Raw genomic sequence first — 20,898 nt, 5'->3', positions numbered from 1 at the left:
CTTTGGAGTATGTTTTATAGTTTCTAATTATGTGATGCAAAAATAATTGTGGTTTCTGCATTGTTGGAATTTGCCATTTGATACTGGAATAGATCTTAAATAAATGTGGCTATGTTATATATCATTTTACTGGACATTTTTTGCTTTTTTTTGGCTAATGACTTATTAATTGCTGTTTATGTTGATTTTAAACTATGGAAATGATGTCAGACAAAAAGCAAATTCGAGTGATTTTCTTATCTGAGTACAAAATGGGTTGTAAAGCACCAGAGACAACTTGCAACATTAACAACACATTTGGCCCTGGAACCGCTAATGAATGTACAGTGCAGTGGTGGTTCAAGAAGTTTCGCAAAGGAGATGAGAGCCTTAAAGATGAGAAGCATAGTGGCCGGCTATCAGAAGTTGACAACGACCAACTGAGAGCAATCATGGAAGCCGATCCTCTTATAACTACATGAGAAGCTGCCAAATAACTCAACATCAACCATTCTACAGTCATTTGGCATTTGAGGCAAATTGGAAAGGTGAAAAACTTGATAAGTAGGTACCTCATGAACTGAGCAAAAATTTTTTTAAAATCATAATTTTGAAGTGTCTTCTCTTATTCTACACAACAAACCATTTCTCCATTGGGTTGTGATGTACCACAAGAAGTGGATTTTATACAGGAACCAGCGATGACCAGCTCAGTGGTTGGACAGAGAAGAAGTTCCAAAGTACTTCCCAAAGCCAAAGTAGCACCAAAAACTGGTCATGGACACTGTTAGGTGGCCTGCTGCCAGTCTGATTCACTAGTTTCTGAATCCCAGCAAAACCCTTCCATCTGAGTATGCTCAGCAAATCAATGAGATGCACCGAAAACTGCAATGCCTGTAGCCAGCAATGGTCAACAGGAAGTGCCCAATTCTTCTCCACAATGCCCAACCACACATTGCACAACCAATGCTACAAAAATTGAACAAATTAGGCTACAAAGTTTTGCTTCATCCTTCATATTCACCTGATCTCTCACCAACCGACTACCACCTCTTCAAGCATCTCGACAACTTTTTGCAGGGAAAAGGGTATCTTCCACTCTTCCAGCAGGATGCAGAAAATGCTTTCCAAGAGTTTGTTGAATCCTGAAGTACAGATTTTTATGCTACCGGGATAAACAAACTTATTTCTCGTTGGCAAAAAATGTGTTGATTGTAGTGGTTCCTATTTTGATCAATAAAGATGTGTTTGAGCCTAGTTATAATTTAAAATTGTCAGAAACCACAATTACTTTTGTACCAACCTATTAAATATATGAAATGTCTAACCATTTCTTCTGGCTTACTTTAATTATGATCAGAGAATATACTCTGTATTGTTATAATCTTTTGAATCTTACTTAGACTTGTATTATGGTATAGCAGATGGTCAGTTTTTGTAAATGTTGCACACATATATTAAAAATGTGTACTATAGGGCTGGGTGCGGTGGCTAACGCCTGTAATACCAGCACTTTGGAAGGCCGAGGTGGGTGGATCACCTGGGGTCAGGAATTTGAGACCAGCCTGACCAACATGGTGAAACCCCACCTCCACTAAAAACACAAAAATTAGCTGGATGTGGTGGCAGGCACCTGTAATCCCAGCTACTCAGGAGGCTGAGGCAGGACAATCGCTTGAACCTGGGAAGCAGAGGTTGCAGTGAGCCAAGATTGTGCCATTGCACTCTAGCCTGGGCAACAGAGACTCTTGTCTCAGAAAAAAAAAAAGAACTACGCATTTGTTTTCTATGAATGTTGACTAGGTCAACTTTAATTGTATTTTCTGTATCTCTGCCAACATTTTTGATTGTGTGTAATCTTCCTTTATGGTTGTGGATTTTTTATTTCTCTTTATAATTCTCTGGTAAATTTAGAAGATATTGTTGAATTATGTAAGTCTAGAATTGTTAAACCTTCCTTGTGAATTAGCCCTTTTATCATTAGCAACTGTTTTTCTTTACTAAGTCTTTTGACTGAAATTCTACTGTTTGATATTACGATAGCCACAGCAGCTTTCTTTTGGTTGTTTAGACATCTTTTTATAACATTTCCCTTTCTTCTTTCTCTATCTTTGCATTTTACGCATCTTATAATTTGGCTGTATTATTATCATTTCTCTTTTACTAGAGGATTTAGCCTATTTACATGTAATGCAATTTCTAATAGATTTGGATTTAAACTTACCACCTCACCAATTGCTTTTCTCCATATGCCACTCTTTCTTTGTTATTTCCTTTCCTGCATTCCTTTGGGTTGAATGCAATTTGTTCTGCATTATCATGTTTTTGTCCCATTAGCTTGGTAGCAATATTTTAAGATCTTAAAAATCTTTTGGAGTGGTTACCCTGAGTATTATAAAACCAACTTTGAATATTCGAGCTTAATATATCTGTAGGCCAGGGTTGAAAATGAAAATAAAATTTTAAAAGAATAAAGTTTAATATAAAACTATAGCTTAATCTTTTCTCAGAAAACAAGGCCATTAAAACATTTTAACTTGATTTATCCCTCTCCCAAGTTACATGCTTTTTTTTTCTTTTTTAAATTCAGATTCTCACTCTGTCACCCAGGCTGGGCTGCAGTGGTGTGTGGCTCACTGCAACCTCCACCTCCTGAGTTCAAGCAATCCTCATGCCTCAAGCCTCCCAAGTAGCTGGGATTACTGGCATGCACCACCATACCCAGTTGATTTTTGTATTTTAGTAGAGACAGGGTTTCACCATGTTGGCCAGGCTGGTCTGGAACTCCTGGCCTCAAGCAATCTGCCCACCTTGGTTTCCCAAAGTGCTAGGATTACAGGTGTGAGCCACTGAGCCCGGCCTGTTTTAAAATCACTATTCATTTATACTGGGTGCAGTGACTCATGCCTGTAATCCCAGTAACTTGGGAGGCTGAGGCAGGAGGATCACTCGAGGTCAGTTCATTATCAGCCTGGGCAATATAGTGAGACCTTGTCTCTATAATTTTTTTTTTTTAACTTAGCTAGGTATGGTGTTACACACCTGTAGTCCCACCTACTGAGGAGGCTGAAGCAGGAGGATTTTTGAACCCAAGAGTTCAAAGCTGCAGTGAGACATGATCATATCACTGTACTCCAGCCTGAGTGACAGAGGAAAACCCTGACTCCAAAAAAAAAAAAAGAAAAGCAAAATCACTATGCATTTAATTCATATATTTACCCTCTTAATTCATATTCCTTCTTGCATCTCCAAGCTTCTATCTGATAATGTTCTCCCTCTGCTTAAGGACAATTTTTGTGTGTGTGCAGGATTTGTTAGGGGAAATTCTCATTTTTCATGTGAAATGTTTTGGGGTTTTTTTGCTTTTTGTTTTTTGAGACAGAGTCTCACTCTGTTGCCCAGGCTGAGTGCAGTGACACGATCTCAGCCAACTGCAACTTCTGCCTCCCAGGTTCAAGCATTTCTCCTGCCTCAGCTTCCTGAGTATCCCAAGTAGCTGGGATGACATGTGCACACCACCACATCCAACTAATTTTTGTACCTTTAGTAGAGACACGGTTTCACCATGTTGGCCAAGCGGGTCACAAACTCCTGACCTCAAGTGATCCATGGGCCTCAGCCTCCCAAAGTGTTGGGATTACAGGCGTGAGTCAGCACACCTGGCGGAAGCGTTCTTAATTTTTCCTATTGCATCCTATTTTTAAGGACAGTTTTGCTTATTATAGACTCCAGGTTGGCAGTTATGTCATCACTTTGAAAATGTCATTCCATTATCTTCTGATTCCCATTGCTTGTATAGAGAAGTCAGTTGTCATGTTGGTCCTTAGAAGGTAATATACCTTATTTTTGTCACTGCTGTACATTTTTTCTTTACTTTTCAACTGTATTAGTAATATTTGTATGTGTATTTTTAAAATTTATTTTGCCTGAGGTTTGCAGAACTTTTAAAATCTACAGCTTGAAGATCTTCATGAGTTTTATGAAATTCTTAAGCATTAACTCCAAATATTCTCTACTTTGCTCTTTCTAGAACTCCAGTTGCTTAATGTTAGCCCTTCTGTTACATTGCTTTCTGGTTCTTTTCCATCCTTTTGTCGCTGCATGTATCATTCAGAATTTTTTTCTTCTGACCCAACTTATTTCACTATTTATCCTCAGCTTTGTTTCATCTGGTTTGAAACTCATTCATCAAAAAAAATTTTTTTTAGCGGGGGGGACAGAGTTTTGCTCTTGTTGCCCAGGCTGGAGTGCAATGGCATGATCTCAGCTCACCACAAACTCCACCTCCTGGGTTCAAGTGATTCTCCTGCCTCAGCCTTCTGAGTAGCTGGGATTATAGGCATGCACCACCACCCCTGGCTAATTCTGTATTTTCAGTAGAGACGGGATTTCTCCATGTTGGTCAGGCTGGTCTTGAACTCCTGACTTCAGGTGATCCGCCTGCCTTGGCCTCCCAAAGTGCTGAGATTGCAGGCATGAGCCACCACACCCAGCCTCATCAAATTCTTAATTCTAGCTCTTGCTTTGTTGTTGTTGTTGTTAGAATTTCCATTTAGGCTAGGCACAGTGGCTCACACTGTAGTCCCAGCACTTTGGGAGGCCAAGGTAGGTGGATTGCTTGAGCTCAGGAGTTTGAGACCAGCCTAGGTAGAAATGGCAAAATCCCATCTCTACTAAAAACACGAAAAAATTATCTGGGCCTGGTGGCGCATGCCTGTAGTCCCAGCTGCCCAGAGACCATGGTAGGAGGATCGTTTGAGCCCAGGAGGTCGAGGTTGCAGTGAGCCACGATTGCACCACTGTACTCCAGCCTGGGTGAAAAAGTGAGACCCTGTTTCAAAAAAAAAAAAAAAAATTTAGTTTTCAGTTCCCAGTTAACTAAAACTTTCAATCTCATCTTTTTTCAAGCATATTACATTGTTATTTTAAGTCTAAAATAGCTGAATGTCAGAGAGCTTCATGTGGTACCTACTAACTCCAGAATTGGGCAGACTAATCCACCAAGTCACAAGCAGTACTGGACCCAGGGCAGGAGCCAACCAGTAAGACTTTAGAATGAACAAGCAAAAAACATATATGGTCAACCCTCACACCCATGGATTCAACCAGCCATGGATCAGAAATATTCAAAATAAAAATGCATCTGTACTGAACGTGTACAGACTTTTTTTCCTTGTCATTATTCTCTAAACAATACAACTATTTACCTAGCAGTTACATTGTATTAAGCACTTTAGGAGGCAGACGTAGGACAATTGCTTGAGGACAGGAGTTGGAGACCAGCCTGGCCAACATGGCGAGACACTATCTCTACAAAAAAAGTGTAATCAGCTGGGCATGGTGACATACACCTGTGGCCCCAGCTACTCGGCAGGTTGACGCAAGAGGATCACTTGAGCCCAGGAGGTCAAGGCTGAAGTAAGCAGTAATTGTGTCACTGCACTCCAGCCAGGGCGACAGAACAAGACCCTGTCTCAAAAAAAAAAAAAAAAAAAAAAATTATAAGTAACCTAGAAATTAAATTATTTAAAGTATATGGGAGTATGTGAATAAGTTATGTGCAAATAAGGTACCATTTTATATCAGAACCTTGAGCATCTGGATGTTGGTATCCGTGGAAGGTTCTGAAACCAATCCCCCATGGATACCAAAGGACAATTGTACTCTGAAAGCAGAGTCACTCCCAAGAGAAAGAGAGAACTCATCTGATTATGCTTGGTTTTTTCTTCCCATTTGCTACTGCCAGGAACTCTTAGGATCATTCTTGTTTGTGTTCAGTTATTAGTCTGGAGATTATCGTGCAGGTAACTTTTAAGTGTCTGGTTAGCCCCACATAAGCACAGACCTACGGCTACAAATTCTCAGGGAAAAGAACATCTTTTCCCCCACCCAACCAGAATCTAAACCAAGTCATCCAAGTTTTTTCATAGTCACTCTTTACTACAGGCCAGATTTTTCTAATCTATTCTTTCACTAAAGAGGGCAGCTCTTTGAGATGCTGTGTATGCACAGGTGTCAGGGCTTTAAGTACCATGCTATTGGAATGGATGACAGGAAATCACAAAATACATTAGGCAACAGAAGATGATCAGACTTGATGAAATACTTACTGGAGCAACAAGGTAAACCCCTCAACCACACTGTTAAGCACCTTATATTCCAACAGAACAATGGTTCTCAATTGGGAGCATCTCCAGCTCCAGGGAATATCTGGCAATGTCTGGAAGGATTTTTGGTTATCACAACTGGAAGGATGCTGCTCACATCCAGTGGGCAGAGGCCAAAGGTGTTGCTAAGTATCCTACAACGCACACAGGACAGCCCCGTAAGACTTATCCTACCAAAAAGGTAGCAGTAGAATAACAGAGAAACAAGCACAGTAAAAACATACATATTAGTCTGTACAATGTACAGGAGAGCATGTAAGTGGGCAGGGGAATTCATGAAACACTGTAACAGGCAGCTACAGCTTAAACTGAATTGGAGGCCGGGTGCGGTGGCTCAAGCCTGTAATCCCAGCACTTTGGGAGGCCGAGACGGGTGGATCACGAGGTCAGGAGATCGAGACCATCCTGGCTAACATGGTGAAACCCCATCTCTACTAAAAAAATACAAAAAACTAGCCGGGCGTGGTGGCAGTTGCCTGTAGTCCCAGCTACTCGGGAGGCTGAGGCAGGAGAATGGCGTAAACCCAGGAGTCGGAGCTTGCAGTGAGCCGAGATCCCGCCACTGCACTCCAGCCTGGGTGACAGAGCGAGACTCCGTCCAAAAAAAAAAAAAAAAAAAAACTGAATTGGAAATGATTTAGGAAGACAGGGGGATGAGGCACTATAAGCATGAGTATGAAAGTAAGAGGTATATTCTTCCACATGTTTAGTGTACTACAAATAACTTGGAACCCCTAAAACTCAGGGGCAAAGAGTAATGGGGCAAGATAAGGGTAAAAAAGAAGTCAGGGGCCAGATCATGAAAGGCCTTACATACTCAGTGAGGAGTTTGGACTTCACCCTGTAAGCAATGGGGTGGAAGGAGGTTGGTATTAAAGGTTAATGAAGAGAAAACAAGAAGAAATTTATTTTCGAAAGATCACTCTGGTAACATTATGGAGCATGGTTTGAGGGCAAAATAAGATAAAAGACCAATTAGTAAACCACTGCAATAATCCAGGCCAGAGAAGACTAGAAACAGAATCAACGCACCAAGAACTAATATAGTAGCATAGACTGATAAAAAGTACGATAGCCAGTCTTTAATGACAATATGAAAAGAAGTTCTAATCCCAATTTTCAAGGCCCATTCACAGAGATAAAGAGTCTAAGAGCAGAGCATTTAATGAAAAGATAATGAAAGAAAAGGCTATCCCATTCAGATCACTTATTAAAAAGCTATGCAAGTATATAGACAAGATTATTACTAGGGCACATGTCAGCAATATCTGTGTCCTGATGCTTTGAACCCTGATACAACAATGGAAATATTTTAAAAATCTTTCTCTTCTATTCTATTATCATATTTTCATACATGTATTTATCTTACTTCCTGATATTTCCTGTTACATTGTTTTCAATAAAATAAAACACCACTGTATTTTGTTACTTAAGGATTTGTTTAATGTTTTAAAACTCAAAGAACTTTAAATTATTTTAAGACAAAAGATTACTAAAAACAACATTACCTTTCAAATACAACTTTATAACAGCACAGTGGAAGAATGGTAAACAGCCCCTCTTTAAAAAATAAAAAAAAAAATCAGCACTTAAAACCAAAGGAAGGCTTATATGTACAGCTAATTCAGAAAGGTAACAATGACACCTAAAGACAAGGATAAATGCCTTATTTTAATCCAATAAATGTCCTACCTACTGGATCTTGATAATGATGTTTTCAATATGCCATTTAAAATAAACTATCCTTGAAAATAAAGTTTTATTCATTCAATATAATCTATGAAATGGCATCTAATTAACTAGATTACCTTAAATATACCAAATATTATAATCAGCAAAATAAAAACCAGTAAATCAATTTGCATCTGAAAGTCTGATGTTCTGATCTACTGGATTTAATTTTTTTTCCCCTAAGATTAACAATATAAACAAATCTTTTGGGTACTCAACATACTATTGACAAGCTCAGGCATGTTCAGGGTGGTATGGCCATAGACAACATATTAGAAGGAAAATTATCTCTTTATAATTATTAACTTTCAACAATATGACTCACCACTGAACACCAGTACAATACTTCAGCAATCATCTTATGTGACAAGTGGAAAACAAATTTCTCAACAATAGTGGGTCACCATATTCCTCCATCTAACAGTTACTTTTTAAAAAATTAACCTTTGGAGGCCAAGACAGGAGGATTGAGAGGCCAGGAGTTCGAGACCAACCTGGGCAACACAGCAAAACTCTGTCCCTACAAAATAATAATAATAATAAATTAGCTGGGCATGGTGGTACATGCCTACAGTTCCAGCAACTCAAGAAGCTAAGGCAGGAGGATTGCTTGCACTCAGGAGGTCAATGCAATAACTATGATCATGCCACTGCACTCTAGCCTGGGCAACAGAGCAAGACCCTGTCTTTTTAAAAAAAAAAAAAAAAAAAGATTAACTTATTTTAAAAAGCTACACATATAACAAACATGATTAAACACTTTAAAATTAAACTGAAATAAGTTATGAAATTTCATTTTCCTTTTACATAAAGTTGCACAAGTAAAATTGTGAACAAATTCTAAATATTTCCTTGTTGTTTTTAATTGTTCCTAATACTATTTTAGTTAAATTATTTATTTAACCGCTTCTTTAGATTCTCAAGGTGTTCCATATTAACATTTTGTAATGCCAGTACCATTGCTTTAGACAAGGAAGGATTAAATGAAATAGTCATTAGACAGCACAAATCTATTAGATCTCTCTGACATTTCTGCAAACCTTCCAGGAACTTTTGGTATTGAAGAGGATCCTTTTTTAACTGTTTCATTTCTGGTACTGAGAACCCTATCAGGCTAGTAAGTATTTCATCCACGAAGTCTACATCTAGATACGCAGTACCATCAGACACCTTTGCAGTTATACTCCAAATGCCACCAGAACTTGAGAGATTTCCAGTTAAGGTTACAATAAATGCTTTCACTTTCACTGTTGTAACTTCCTTTGGTTTGCTGGCCAGTAGAACAGACAAATAGATAAAGGGTGGAGAATACAAATCCATGGCAATAGAAAAATTAATGCTATTCTCTGGTGATCTTAAAGAACAAGTCTGTAAATGATGATCATTTTCATTAGAAATTTGTGAACTCCTTTTCTGTACATAGTCGACCACCTCTCTATCTAATATTTTACTATTTAAGGAATGTCCATCTGAACTGCTGGTTTGTTTTATTTTATTATCTGTCTCTAAGTTCTTTTCTTTATTTGTAAAATCATGGGCTAAGGGTACATTACAATGAACTGAAAAAATACTCCCGTTTTGGTCTCTAACAGATGGACAACCAAATGATTTGTCTTCATTAGTCATTTGTTCAGATACATTTTTTTCACTCCAATTATTGTTTCCATTTTTGCAAGTCAAAGAAAAATTATTCATAGTATTAGGATTATGTGAAAATCTCTCTATACTTCGATCGCCATTTCTGTTAAAAGTCAATGGCTGCAATTCTTTAGTTTCCATCTGTTCTTTCTGGACAGTTTCTTCTAAAAGCAAGGCCTCCTCCAATGAAAAGTCATCTAATTCCCCATCCATGAAATGCATAGATAGGTTTGATGGTTCCTCTTTTGGTCTTTGAGAAATAACAAATTCTGGCTCAAAACTTGACTGTCTTGTGGGAATGGTATTTGAGGAACTACCCGTGGTGAAACATCTTTTTAAGGAAGTGTCATTATTTGCTGTAAGCTCATCATTTTCATCAAGACTTGCCAAGAGTTCTTCATCAGAAGGACCTAATGCAGGATCTAGAACATCTGTAACTCTGGGAATGTTTTCGTTAGAATTGTTTGGTATGACTGAAAGTACAGGATCAGGTTCCCCTATTAATCTTGCAAGTACTTTTTCTTGGGCATATTCTTCTAAAAGAGCATCTACTTCACCTCCTAACACTTTCACATTTTCTGGTTTCAGTAAGAGAACACCAAGACGGAAAGATATATTTCCATAAATCAAAATTTTTGTACCCGGAGGAAGATCACTATGAAGAATTGGAATAGGCTGATATTCCATTCCCTGTATTTGTACAATTCCATCAGTTAGCTGCAGCATCAACATTCGTGAAGGCTTTGCTTCCCAAGGTTTTGGGGTTACTTGTGTTTCAGCTGTAACTAGATCATTTGTTGTATTCTTTCCTCTCAACTTCTGGATCTGGCAATATGCAGGCTGACTTACATCAACCAAGGAATTGATCTGCAGAGCATAAAATCCATTCAGTTCTCCTTTTGGAATTTCTAAAATGCCATCAGGTAAAAGAGGATGCTCCAAATCCCTCAGATCAGTAAGGAGCCACTGCTCAAACACTTGTTTATTCACTTGGGCCTGACTCAAGTTAACATTATTATTTTCTTCTTGAATCCAGTTAATACAAGCTTCCAGCCACATCGGAGGTACTTTAACATGCCATGTAGCTAAAAGCCAGGTTTCAGCTCTTAATGCAATACTAGTCACATTCATTTCTTTTAAATAAAAGAAATAATATGCATCTATTACCTGAAAACAACAAACAAAAAAATTAGGTAATTCAGTATATTTGAATACAGCTTCTGTAATTCTCTACAATGTACAGACAGGCACACCCTTTAGATTTTCACTCTTCAGCATCTTAAAATCTTTACTTTTACATGGTCAAAATTCAAACACTACATATAATCAGATCGTATAATGAGAAAATCAAAAGGTTTGAGACAGTTATACCTAGGTTTGAAAGCTGGCTCTGTCAAGTTACAAGTTATGTGACCTAATATAAAATTCTGAACTTCTGTAACCAGTTTTTTCCTGTATAAAATGTCAACACTACTATCTATCTTATAAGACTGTTAACAGGATCACATGAATTATATTTGTAAAGCATAATGTCAGACCTATGAAGGATACTCAGTAAACAGTAGTTACAGTAGCCTCCCTTATCTGTGGGGAATATGCTCCAATACCCCCAGTGGATGTCTGGAACTCTAAATATTACCAAACTTAATATATACTATTTTTTAAAATCCGATTTCCAACCAGCTACTAAGTGACTAAAGGGTAGGTAACATAAACAGCATAGATATGCTGGACAAAGGGAGGATTGAAGTCCAGGGTATGAGTTCATCACACTATTTGGAACAGCACTAAATTTAAAACTTATGAATTATTTCTAGAATTTTCCACTAAATATTTTCAGACCTTGGTTGACTGCAGATAACTGAAACCATGAAAAGCAAAACCACGGAGAAAGGGAGACTAGCGTATAATATATTATAATTGATCTAATAATCAGATTGTAATCATTTAAAATTTAGTTAAGAAACAATGTTCACTAATGTTCTTCATGTATGTATAATAGTTCTAATTTAACTCTATTAAAACATACCACTGTGTTTGTCCATTTAGCACTTGAATATGTGGTCTAAAGATAGAATTATTATTATTATTATTTTGAGACGGAGTCTCGCTCAAGTCACCCAGGCTGGAGTGCAGTGGCCCGATCTCGGCTCACTGCAAGCTCCGCCTCCCAGGTTCACGCCATTCTCCTGCCTCAGCCTACCAAGTAGCTGGGACTACAGGCGCCCGCCGCCACGCCTGGCTAATGTTTTGCATTTTTAGTAGAGACGGGGTTTCACCATGTTAGCCAGGATGGTCTCGATCTCCTGACCTCGTGATCCGCCCGCCTCGGCCTCCCAAAGTGCTGGGATTACAGGCATGAGCCACCGCGCCCGGCCAAGATAGAATTATAACAAATAACAGTAGACAGCTGATAGATGTAAAGCATCTTATTTGTTGGGCTAAATATTTCCAAAAGTTGTGCCAGGCAAATATATTAATATTTAACTTCTGATTTTCTCAGTATGATAAAGCAGTAGCAAAACAATAAAGCCTAATCAATCATGTGTTCACAAAAGTATACTTTGTTCCTTTTACAGATGAAGATACTTATGAAGTAGAATATATTGAAGTTTTACCATGTCCATAAGAAAACTTACCACTTGGAACAGCAGCACAGGATTTGACGACAGAATTTGGAACTGGTTGTTAGTGGATTACTTGAAACCTCTACTGCTCAGAAATGGCCCTGGGAGATAAGACAAGAAGCAGTAAGAGTTGTAAGATGAAGTTGTACAAAAACTGGACTATTTTCTTAAGTGTAAGAGTTTGATGGTATGGCTCATGGGGATCAGAAACAAGTGACCATCAGACAGTTACACACTCTCTCTAGGTCTGTTTCCTTTTCTATATACTTACCTCATAGGCTTACTGTGAAAATTAAAGAAGATAGGAGATATAGTATTTGATGTTAAGAGTACATCTCTGGTGCTAGACTTATAAACTCTTACTTACAAACTCTGTGACTCTAAACAAGTTACTCAACTTCATGATATCCTACTTATCCTTATTTGTAAAACAAGAATAACAGGATTTTCCTCACGGGCTTGTTATTAAGATTAGATTAATATGGAAAAAGCAGCACCTGGCACATAGCAAGAACTCAGTAAATGTATACTATTAGACTTATAGTGCTTACTACAGCAACTGACAAAAAGCAGCCACTTAAAAACTATACTTATTGTTATTTTATTTTATTTTATTTCTTTGAGACAGAGTATTGCTCCGTCACCCAGAGTGGACTGCAGTGGTGCGATCTCGGCTCACTGCAACCTCTGCCTCCTGGGTTCAAGCGATTCTCCTGCCTCAGCATCCCCAGTAGCTGGGACTACAGGTGTGCACCATCACACCTGGCTAATTTCTGTATTTTTAGTAGAAACAGGGTTTCACCATGTTGGCCAGGCTGGTCTCAAACTCCTGACCTCAATTGATCTGGTCGCCTCAGCCTCCCAAAGTGCTGGGATTACAGGTGTGAGCCACCGTGCCCGGCCATTATTTTAGACTGAACGACCAATTCCTACATTGGATAAGTCCTACACTGCTCTGAAATTGGTGGAATGAGATTTTTTTGTAGGTTCTCAAGAAAATAATATATACCTACCTGAGATTTTAGGGGTTTAAACCCTGAAAATGCTAATACAGCTCACCTTAAGCTACTGCTATAACAAAACTATTTTACATTGCATCCCCAAAAACAGCTGAAAGAAATGCAGCACGTGCCTGAGAAATGGAAGGAACTAAAACTTCAGTTTATTGCTGATTCTAATGCTAGTGATTGAACATCTTTTCACATTTCTCAGTGACATAGACTCCTTATCACTGCCTCCAAACAATTTCTCCTCTTTTGTTCTATACTTCTGTCCTAACACATAGTAAATGTATGTAAGTGCTTGCTACCATTAATATTTTTTAAATATCCCATAAAAGAAGACATAGAAGCACATAGTTCTCAGGAACCTATAAACAGTAGGTACATTATTAATTTAATGTAATGGATGATGAAAATTTAAAGGACATGGGGAAGTTAAGGTCACAATTAGAGAACTGATTAATCTTTATATTAAAGAAAATGAGAGGATAAACTTTTTAAACTATATGTAAAAAACAATGTAAAAATTCAAAAGTAGGAAAAGTCTTTACCCATTGTGACGAAGATAAACTATGCAGGTCAAATCAGCAGGTCTCCTTAACAAAGAAACCAAATCTCCATGCCAGCCCTCTGATTTACCAAATGGAAATACTTCCTATCTTGGCTGGGCATGGTAGCTCACGCCTGTAAACCCAGCATTCTGGAAGGCCAAGGTGGGAAGATCACTCGAGCCCAGGAGTTCAAGACCAGCCTGGGCAACAAAGCAAGATCCCATCTTTAATTTTTTTTTTTTTTTTTTTTAATTAGCTGAGCATGGTGGTGCATGCCTGTAGTCCCAGCTACTAGGGAGACTGAAGTGGGAGGACTGCTTGAGCCCAGAGGTTGAAGCTACAGTAAGCTATGACTGTACCACTGCACTCCACCTGGGTGTCAGAGCAAGATTCTGCCTCTCAAAAAAAAAAAAAATACTCCCTATCTTATTAAGAAAAGCAAAGTATAGGTGATATGGTTTGGGTCTGTGGCCCCACCCAAATCCCCAGTGTTGGAGGCAGGACCTGGTGGGAGGTGACTGAATTATGGGGGTGGATTTCCCCCTCCGTGCTGCTCTCGTGATAGTGAGTGCTCCTGAGATCTGGTTGTTCAAAAATGTGTGTGGCACAGAGGAGAAGAAGCCCCTGTGCCAGTTTTCCATATGACACCGTCCTCCCGGTAGGTGCAGAGCCCTTCTCACTCCTCCCTGACCCTCCCTGTTACACAGCCCACCAGGGTCCAGGGAGGCATTTGTTCTTGCTTTAAGTCAGGAATAACAAACAACTTTTTTTTTTCCCCCAATTAAGGGAAAAAAAGGGCCGGACACAGTAGATCATGCCTGTAATCCCAGCACTTTGGGAGGCCAAGGCAGACGGATCACCTGAGGTTGGGAGTTCGAGACCAGCCTAACCAACATGGAGAAACCCTGTCTCTACTAAAAATATAAAGTTAGCCAGGTGTGGTGGCGCATGCCTGTAATCTCAGCTACTCAGGAGGCTGAGGCAGGAGAATCGCCTGAACCTGTGAGGTAGAGGTTGTGGTGAGCTGAGATTGTGCCATTGCACTCCAGCCTGGGCAACAAGAGCGAAATTTCATCTCAAAAAACAAAGGGGGGGAGGTGGGAACCGCCCTCTACCTTTAAAACCACCCAGAGCCCTGCAAAAAAAGGGGGGGGGGGAAAACCCACCCACCTCTATCTTTAAAACCACCCGGAGTCCTGCATCCCGCCCCATGTCCTATGTTGTTGCTAATGACAATATGATGCTTACTCTGTTATTCAAAAACTATTTTTATGTAATTAATGTATGCTTTCTTGTTTCTAAATGCCTGATTTAAAAAAAAAAAAAAAGCGTGTGGCACCTTCTCCCTCTCTGCCCTCCCTTTGCTCTGGCCCCGTAAGATGCACCTGCTCCCCCTTCACTTTCGCCATATTTTAAGTTTCCTGAGGCCTCCCCAGCCTGGTTCCTATACAGCCTGCAGAACCATGAGCCAATTTAAACCTCTTTTCTTTATAAATTACCCAGTCTCGGGTATTTCTTTACAGCAGAACGAAAACGAACTAATATAATAGGATATACAGTATGCTAACTTTTGTATACAAAACAAAGGAAAATAAGCACATTATTACCTATATTAACATAAAGTACCTCTAGAAGGATATACAAGAAACTAGATAAAACTTTAAATATTTAGCTACACTCAATAAGAGTGTAAGTAAGATCTTTGTGGTTGACAAATTTAGAGTGGTTAAGTGGGCACTAAAGCCATGCAGCCCCCAGGAAAAGGGCTTTAACTAAAAACAGTGTAGCTAAAGCTGCAACTCTCCAGAAGTCCAGCATGTCATGCGTGGAACAGAAGACCAGAAACAGACTCCTTGCTGGAACTGGGCCAAAAAAAGTTCCACCCAACAGAGCTACCCTGACAATAGACACTGGGCCTGCATAACACATATAACACATGTAGTGTGGTCCAGAACTAGGCTATTCCCAAAGTAAAAACCCAAATTCCTAATGAAACAGCTGACCTAGAGCTATGTCAGCCAGAGGGGCAGGTGGAGTAAACTCCAAAGCCACACAAAAGGGGTAAAACACACACAGGAAAAACAATCCAACGTAAGCCCACAAACCAAAATTATAATATACTTTAGGAAAATTACTACCAATAAGCAGACATAGCAAATAGAATTTACACCTGAAGACAGTTTTTTAAATGAAGAATCTTAATTTTTTTTTATCGCTTTGAGCATACTAACTATACTTAAGTGGGACTAACATCCTAAAAGAAGAATAGAAGATAATTAAATGATCACAGGCATTTATAAAAAGAATCTACTGTAAATCTCGGAAATAGAAAATGGTCTTTAAAATTAAAATCAATAGATGGGATAAACATCCGGCTAACAACAAATGAAGAGATAACTCATGTATTAGAAATTACCTAGAACACAGTATAAAGAAAAGATTAAGATATTACACAATGAGGAAAAAAGAACTAAGAAGTAGGGAACGTAGGTTCCAACAGTGAAATAATTGCAATTTCAGAAGGAAAAAATAGAAGAGGTGAAGGAAATTTAAAAAAAAAAAATAATGGTTGAGGCCGGGCGCGGTGGCTCAAGCCTGTAATCCCAGCACTTTGGGAGGCCGAGACGGGTGGATCACAAGATCAGGAGATCGAGACCATCCTGACTAACATGGTGAAACCCCGTCTCTACTAAAAATACAAAAAATTAGCCGGGCGAGCGCCTGTCCCAGCTACTCGGGAGGCTGAGGCAGGAGAATGGCGTGAACCCGGGAGGCGGAGCTTGCAGTGAGCTGAGATCCGGCCACTGCACTCCAGCCCGGGCGACAGAGCAAGACTAAGTCTCAAAAAATAAAAATAAAAAAAATAATGGTTGAGGCCGGGCGTGGTGGCTCATGCCTGTAATCCCAGCATTTTGGGAGGCCAAGGCAGATGCATTACAAGGTCAGGAGTTTAAGACCCCCAGCCAACATGGTGAAACCCTGTCTCTACTCAAAATACAAAAATTAGCTGGGCATGCTGGCACACACCTGTAATCCCAGCTACTCAGGAGGCTGAGGTAGGAGAATGGCTTGAACCCGGGAGGCAAAGGTTGTGATGAGCCGAGATCTCGCCACTGCACTCCAGCCTGGGTGATACAGTGAGACTTCATCTCAAAATAAATAAATAAATAATGGTTGAAATTTTTCCGAGATATTATTTTCTAGGTTGAAAAAACTCTCTACTGCTAATCAATATTTAAATCTACACTTATACACAGTAATATGGCAAAATACAAAACATTAAGGATGAAGAAAAGTATCAAAAGACCTAACAAGTTGGATCTAAAATATAACAAAAATGTGGCAGCTAGACATGGTGGCTTATGCCTGTAATCACAACACTAGGGAGGTCTAGGTGGGCAGATTGCTTGAGCTCAGGAGTTCAAGACCAGCCTGGGCAACATGACAAAACCTCGTCTCCACAAAACATACAAAAATCAGCCAGGTGTGGTGTCACCTTCTGGTGTTCCCAGTCACTTGGGAGGCTGAGGTGGGAGGATCACTTGATCCCAGGAGGTATTGTGTCAAATAATCTTTGACAATGGTGCCAAGACTCCACGATGGAAAAACGATCCTCTCTTCAGCAAATGGTGTTGAGAAAACTGGACATGCCCATGCAAAAGATTAAAGATGGACTTTATCTCACACCATATACAAAAACTAACTCAAAATCGATTACAGGTACAAAGGTAGCACCTGAAACTATAAAACTCCTAGAAGCAAACATAGGGAAAAAGCTTCATGACATTGAAATGGGCTATGATTTCTTGGATATGACACCAAAAGTACAGGTAACAAAAGCAAAAATAGGCAAATGGGACTACATCAAACTGAAAAACTTGTGTGCACCAAACGACACAATCAACAGAGTAAAAAGACAATCTACGGAATGGGAGAAAATATTTGCAAACCACTTATCAGATAAGGGGTTATTACCCAGAATAGGTAAAGAACTTCTCAACAACAAAAAATAATTCAATTTGAAAATGGGCAAACAGCTTGAATAGACATTTCTCCAAAGATATACAATGAGCCAGTAACAGTGGCTCACACTTGTAATCCCAGCATTTTAGGGGGCAGAGGCAGGTGGATCACTTGAGCCTAAGAGTTCAAGACCAGCCTGGACAACATGGCGAAACCCCACCTCTACGAAAAAATACAAAAATTAGCGGGGCATGGTGGCGCACGCCTGTAGTCCCAGCTACTCATGAGGCTGAGGTAAGAGGACTGCTTGAGGTCAAGGCTGCAGTGAGCCATAAGCGTGCGACTGCACCCCAGTCTGGGCAACAAAGCAAGACCCTATCTTCAAAAAAAAAAAAAAAGATATACAATGGTCAACAAGCATATGGAAAGATGCTCAACATCACTAATCATAAAAGACATAAAAATCAAAACCACAATGAGATCTCACCCTCATACCTGTTAGAATTGCCAATACCAAAAAAAACCAGAAAATAACAAGTATTGGAGAGGATGTGGGAAAACCGAAACCCCTGTGCACTGTTAGTACGACTGTAAAATGGTGAAGCTACTATGGAAAACAGTATAGAGCTTCCTCAAAAAATTAAAACTAGAAGTACCATATGATCCCACTTCTAGGTGTATATCCAAATGAACTGAAAACAGAATCTTGAAGAGATATCTGCACAATCCACGTTCATTGCAGCATTGCTAACATTAAGCATATAGAAACAACCGAAATGTCCACTGATAGATGGATACAGAAAACACAACATATACATACCATGGAATGTTCAGTATTATAAAAGAAGTAAATCCTATCATATGCCACAGCATAAATTAACCTTGAGGACATTATGCTAAGTAAAATAAGCCAATCAGAAAAGGACAAATACTTCATGATTCCACTTATATGAGGTACCTAAAGTAATCAAGCACATGGAAACGGAAAGTGGAACAGTGGTTGTCAAGTGTTGTGGGGAGGGAGAAATGGGGAGCTGTCACTAAATGGGTAGTTTCAGTAATGCAAGGTGAAAAACTTCTAGATAACTATTGAACAACAATATGCACATAATTAACAATGCCATAAAATGTACTTAGAATTTGTTAAGAGGGTATTTTTTTTTTTTTAGGCTACTCAAGTAAGGGAGTGGAAATGGAGAAGAAACAAAGAAATCTATAATTGGTTGTAAACATCACTGCAACCAGACCAGTGGGTAAATTTATTTGATGTGCTTTTTACTACAATTTTAAAAAGAGAAAAAGAGAGAAAAAAGGAATAAAAGTACCCCTATTTGCCGATGACATGAATATTGATGAAGAAAATGCCAAAGAATCAACAGAAAAGCTCTATCACCTGAGTTAGCAAGATCCAGGATATAAGGCCAATATATAGCACAAAAGTCAATTTTACTTTTATATAGTTGATCTTCATTCACAGATTCCTAATTTGCCTACTCACTAAAATGTATCTGTAATCCCAAAATCAATATTTACTGCACTCTCATGGTCATTCATGAACATGTGCAGAGCAGTGAAAAATTTGAGTCATTCAACATACACATTCCCAGCTGAAGTCAAAGTGATATACTATGCCTTTTTAGTTCAGGTCTCATATAATAAACAAGTCTCCTTTTAGTGCTCTACATAGTGCCATGTTTTTGTGCTTTTTTTTGTTTTTTTCCCAGTAATTTTGATGTTTAAAATGGTCCCCTGGCACAGTGCTCAAGTGCTACCTAGTGTACCTAAGCACAAGAAAGCTATGATCTGCCTTGTGGAGAAAATATGTATTTTAGATAAGCTTATTCAGGCATGAGTTATAGCACTATTGGCTGTGTAAGTTCAATGTTAATGATTCAATAATAGATATTAAATGAGGTGTCTTCAAACCTTCAAATAAGGTTACCAACTGTACAAGCAATGGACAAAACAGTACATTTTATAATGGCACCTAAAAGGCAAACACTATGCTGAAAACTATAAATTACAGATTAAAGAAATTAAAAACAACCTAAGCAAATGGAGAGATATGGATGTGTTCATGGATTGGAAGACTTTATCTGGTTAAGGTTTCAGTTCTCTCCAAATTCTTCTATAGATTCAATGCAATTCCATTCAAATCCCCAGCAATCTTTTTATAAAAAATGACAAGCTGATTCTAAAATTTATATGGAAAGGCAAAGGAACTAGAATTGCCAAGACAATTTTGAAAAAGAAAAACAAAGTTGGAAGATTCACACTAACATCAAGACTTCATAGAAAGCTACAATAATCAACAGTGAGATGTTGACAAAATGATTAACATACTGGAAAATAGGAAGAGAAGACAGTCTACAAATAGACACACATATATATGATCAATTGATTTTCCACAAAGTTGTAAAAGTAATTCAACAAAAACAGGATAGCCATTTGAACACACGGCACTGGAACACTGGATATCCATATGCAAAAAACTATGAGCCTCAACCAACACCTCAAACTATGTATAAAAATTAATTCAAAATGGATCACACAGCTAAATGTAAAAACTAAAACTACAAAATATGTATAAGAAAAGTTTGCAGAAAAATCTTTGTGACCTTGGTTTTCTAAGTTTTCTTAGAAAAATGACACCAGGGTTGGACATGGTGGCTCACGCCTATAATCCTAGCACTTTGGGAGGCCAAGGTGGGAGCATCACTTGAGGACAGCAGTTCAAGACCAACCTGGGCAACAGAGCAAGACCCCACTTCCACAAAAAAATTTTAAAACAAGCTAGGGTGTGGTAGCATACATTTGTAGCTCCAGTAACTTGGGAGGCTAAGATGGGAGGATTGCTTGAGCCCAGGAGGTTGAGGCTGTAGTCAGCCATGTTTGTGCCGCAGTACCCTACCCTGGACACAAAGTGAGAACCTGTCTCTAAAAAATATTAATTAAGGCCAGGCACGGTGGCTCACGCCTGTAATCCCAGCACTTTGGGAGGCCAAGGTGGGCGGATCACGAGGTCAGGAGATGGAGACCATCCTGGCTAACACAATGAAACCCTGTCTCTGCTCTACTAAAAATACAAAAAAATTAGCTGGGCGTGGCGGCGGGCACCTGTAGTCCCAGCTGCTGGGGAAGCTGAGGCAGGAGAATGGCGGGAACCCAGGAGGCGGAGCTTGCAGTGAGCCGAGACTGCACCACTGCACTCCAGCCTGGGCGATAGAGTGAGACTGTCTCA

General features: G+C 39.1%; 1 protein-coding gene across 3 annotated transcripts in view; it reads right to left on the bottom strand.

Annotated features, from left to right (window-relative positions):
- Positions 1–20,898, bottom strand: part of RMI1 (RecQ mediated genome instability 1) — a 49,942-nt gene that overhangs the window by 16,770 nt on the left and 12,274 nt on the right. The window contains exons 2-3 of one of the 3 annotated variants that reach the window (XM_017872379.1): positions 12,155–12,243; positions 7,567–10,682 (exon numbers count right to left, since the gene is read on the bottom strand). In XM_017872379.1, the coding sequence (XP_017727868.1) occupies positions 8,769–10,646 (1,878 nt within the window). In that variant the 5' untranslated portion in view covers positions 10,647–10,682; positions 12,155–12,243 and the 3' untranslated portion in view covers positions 7,567–8,768. Of the gene's footprint in view, positions 1–7,566; positions 10,683–12,154; positions 12,244–20,898 lie in introns of those variants that run through there. The other 2 variants (XM_017872381.1, XM_017872380.1) reach the window with 2 other exon arrangements.

This window comes from Rhinopithecus bieti, unplaced genomic scaffold, assembly GCF_001698545.2.
Source record: "Rhinopithecus bieti isolate Rb0 unplaced genomic scaffold, ASM169854v2 scaffold_5948, whole genome shotgun sequence".
Taxonomy (NCBI): domain Eukaryota; kingdom Metazoa; phylum Chordata; class Mammalia; order Primates; family Cercopithecidae; genus Rhinopithecus; species Rhinopithecus bieti.
This window is presented reverse-complemented; position numbering and strand designations above follow the sequence as displayed.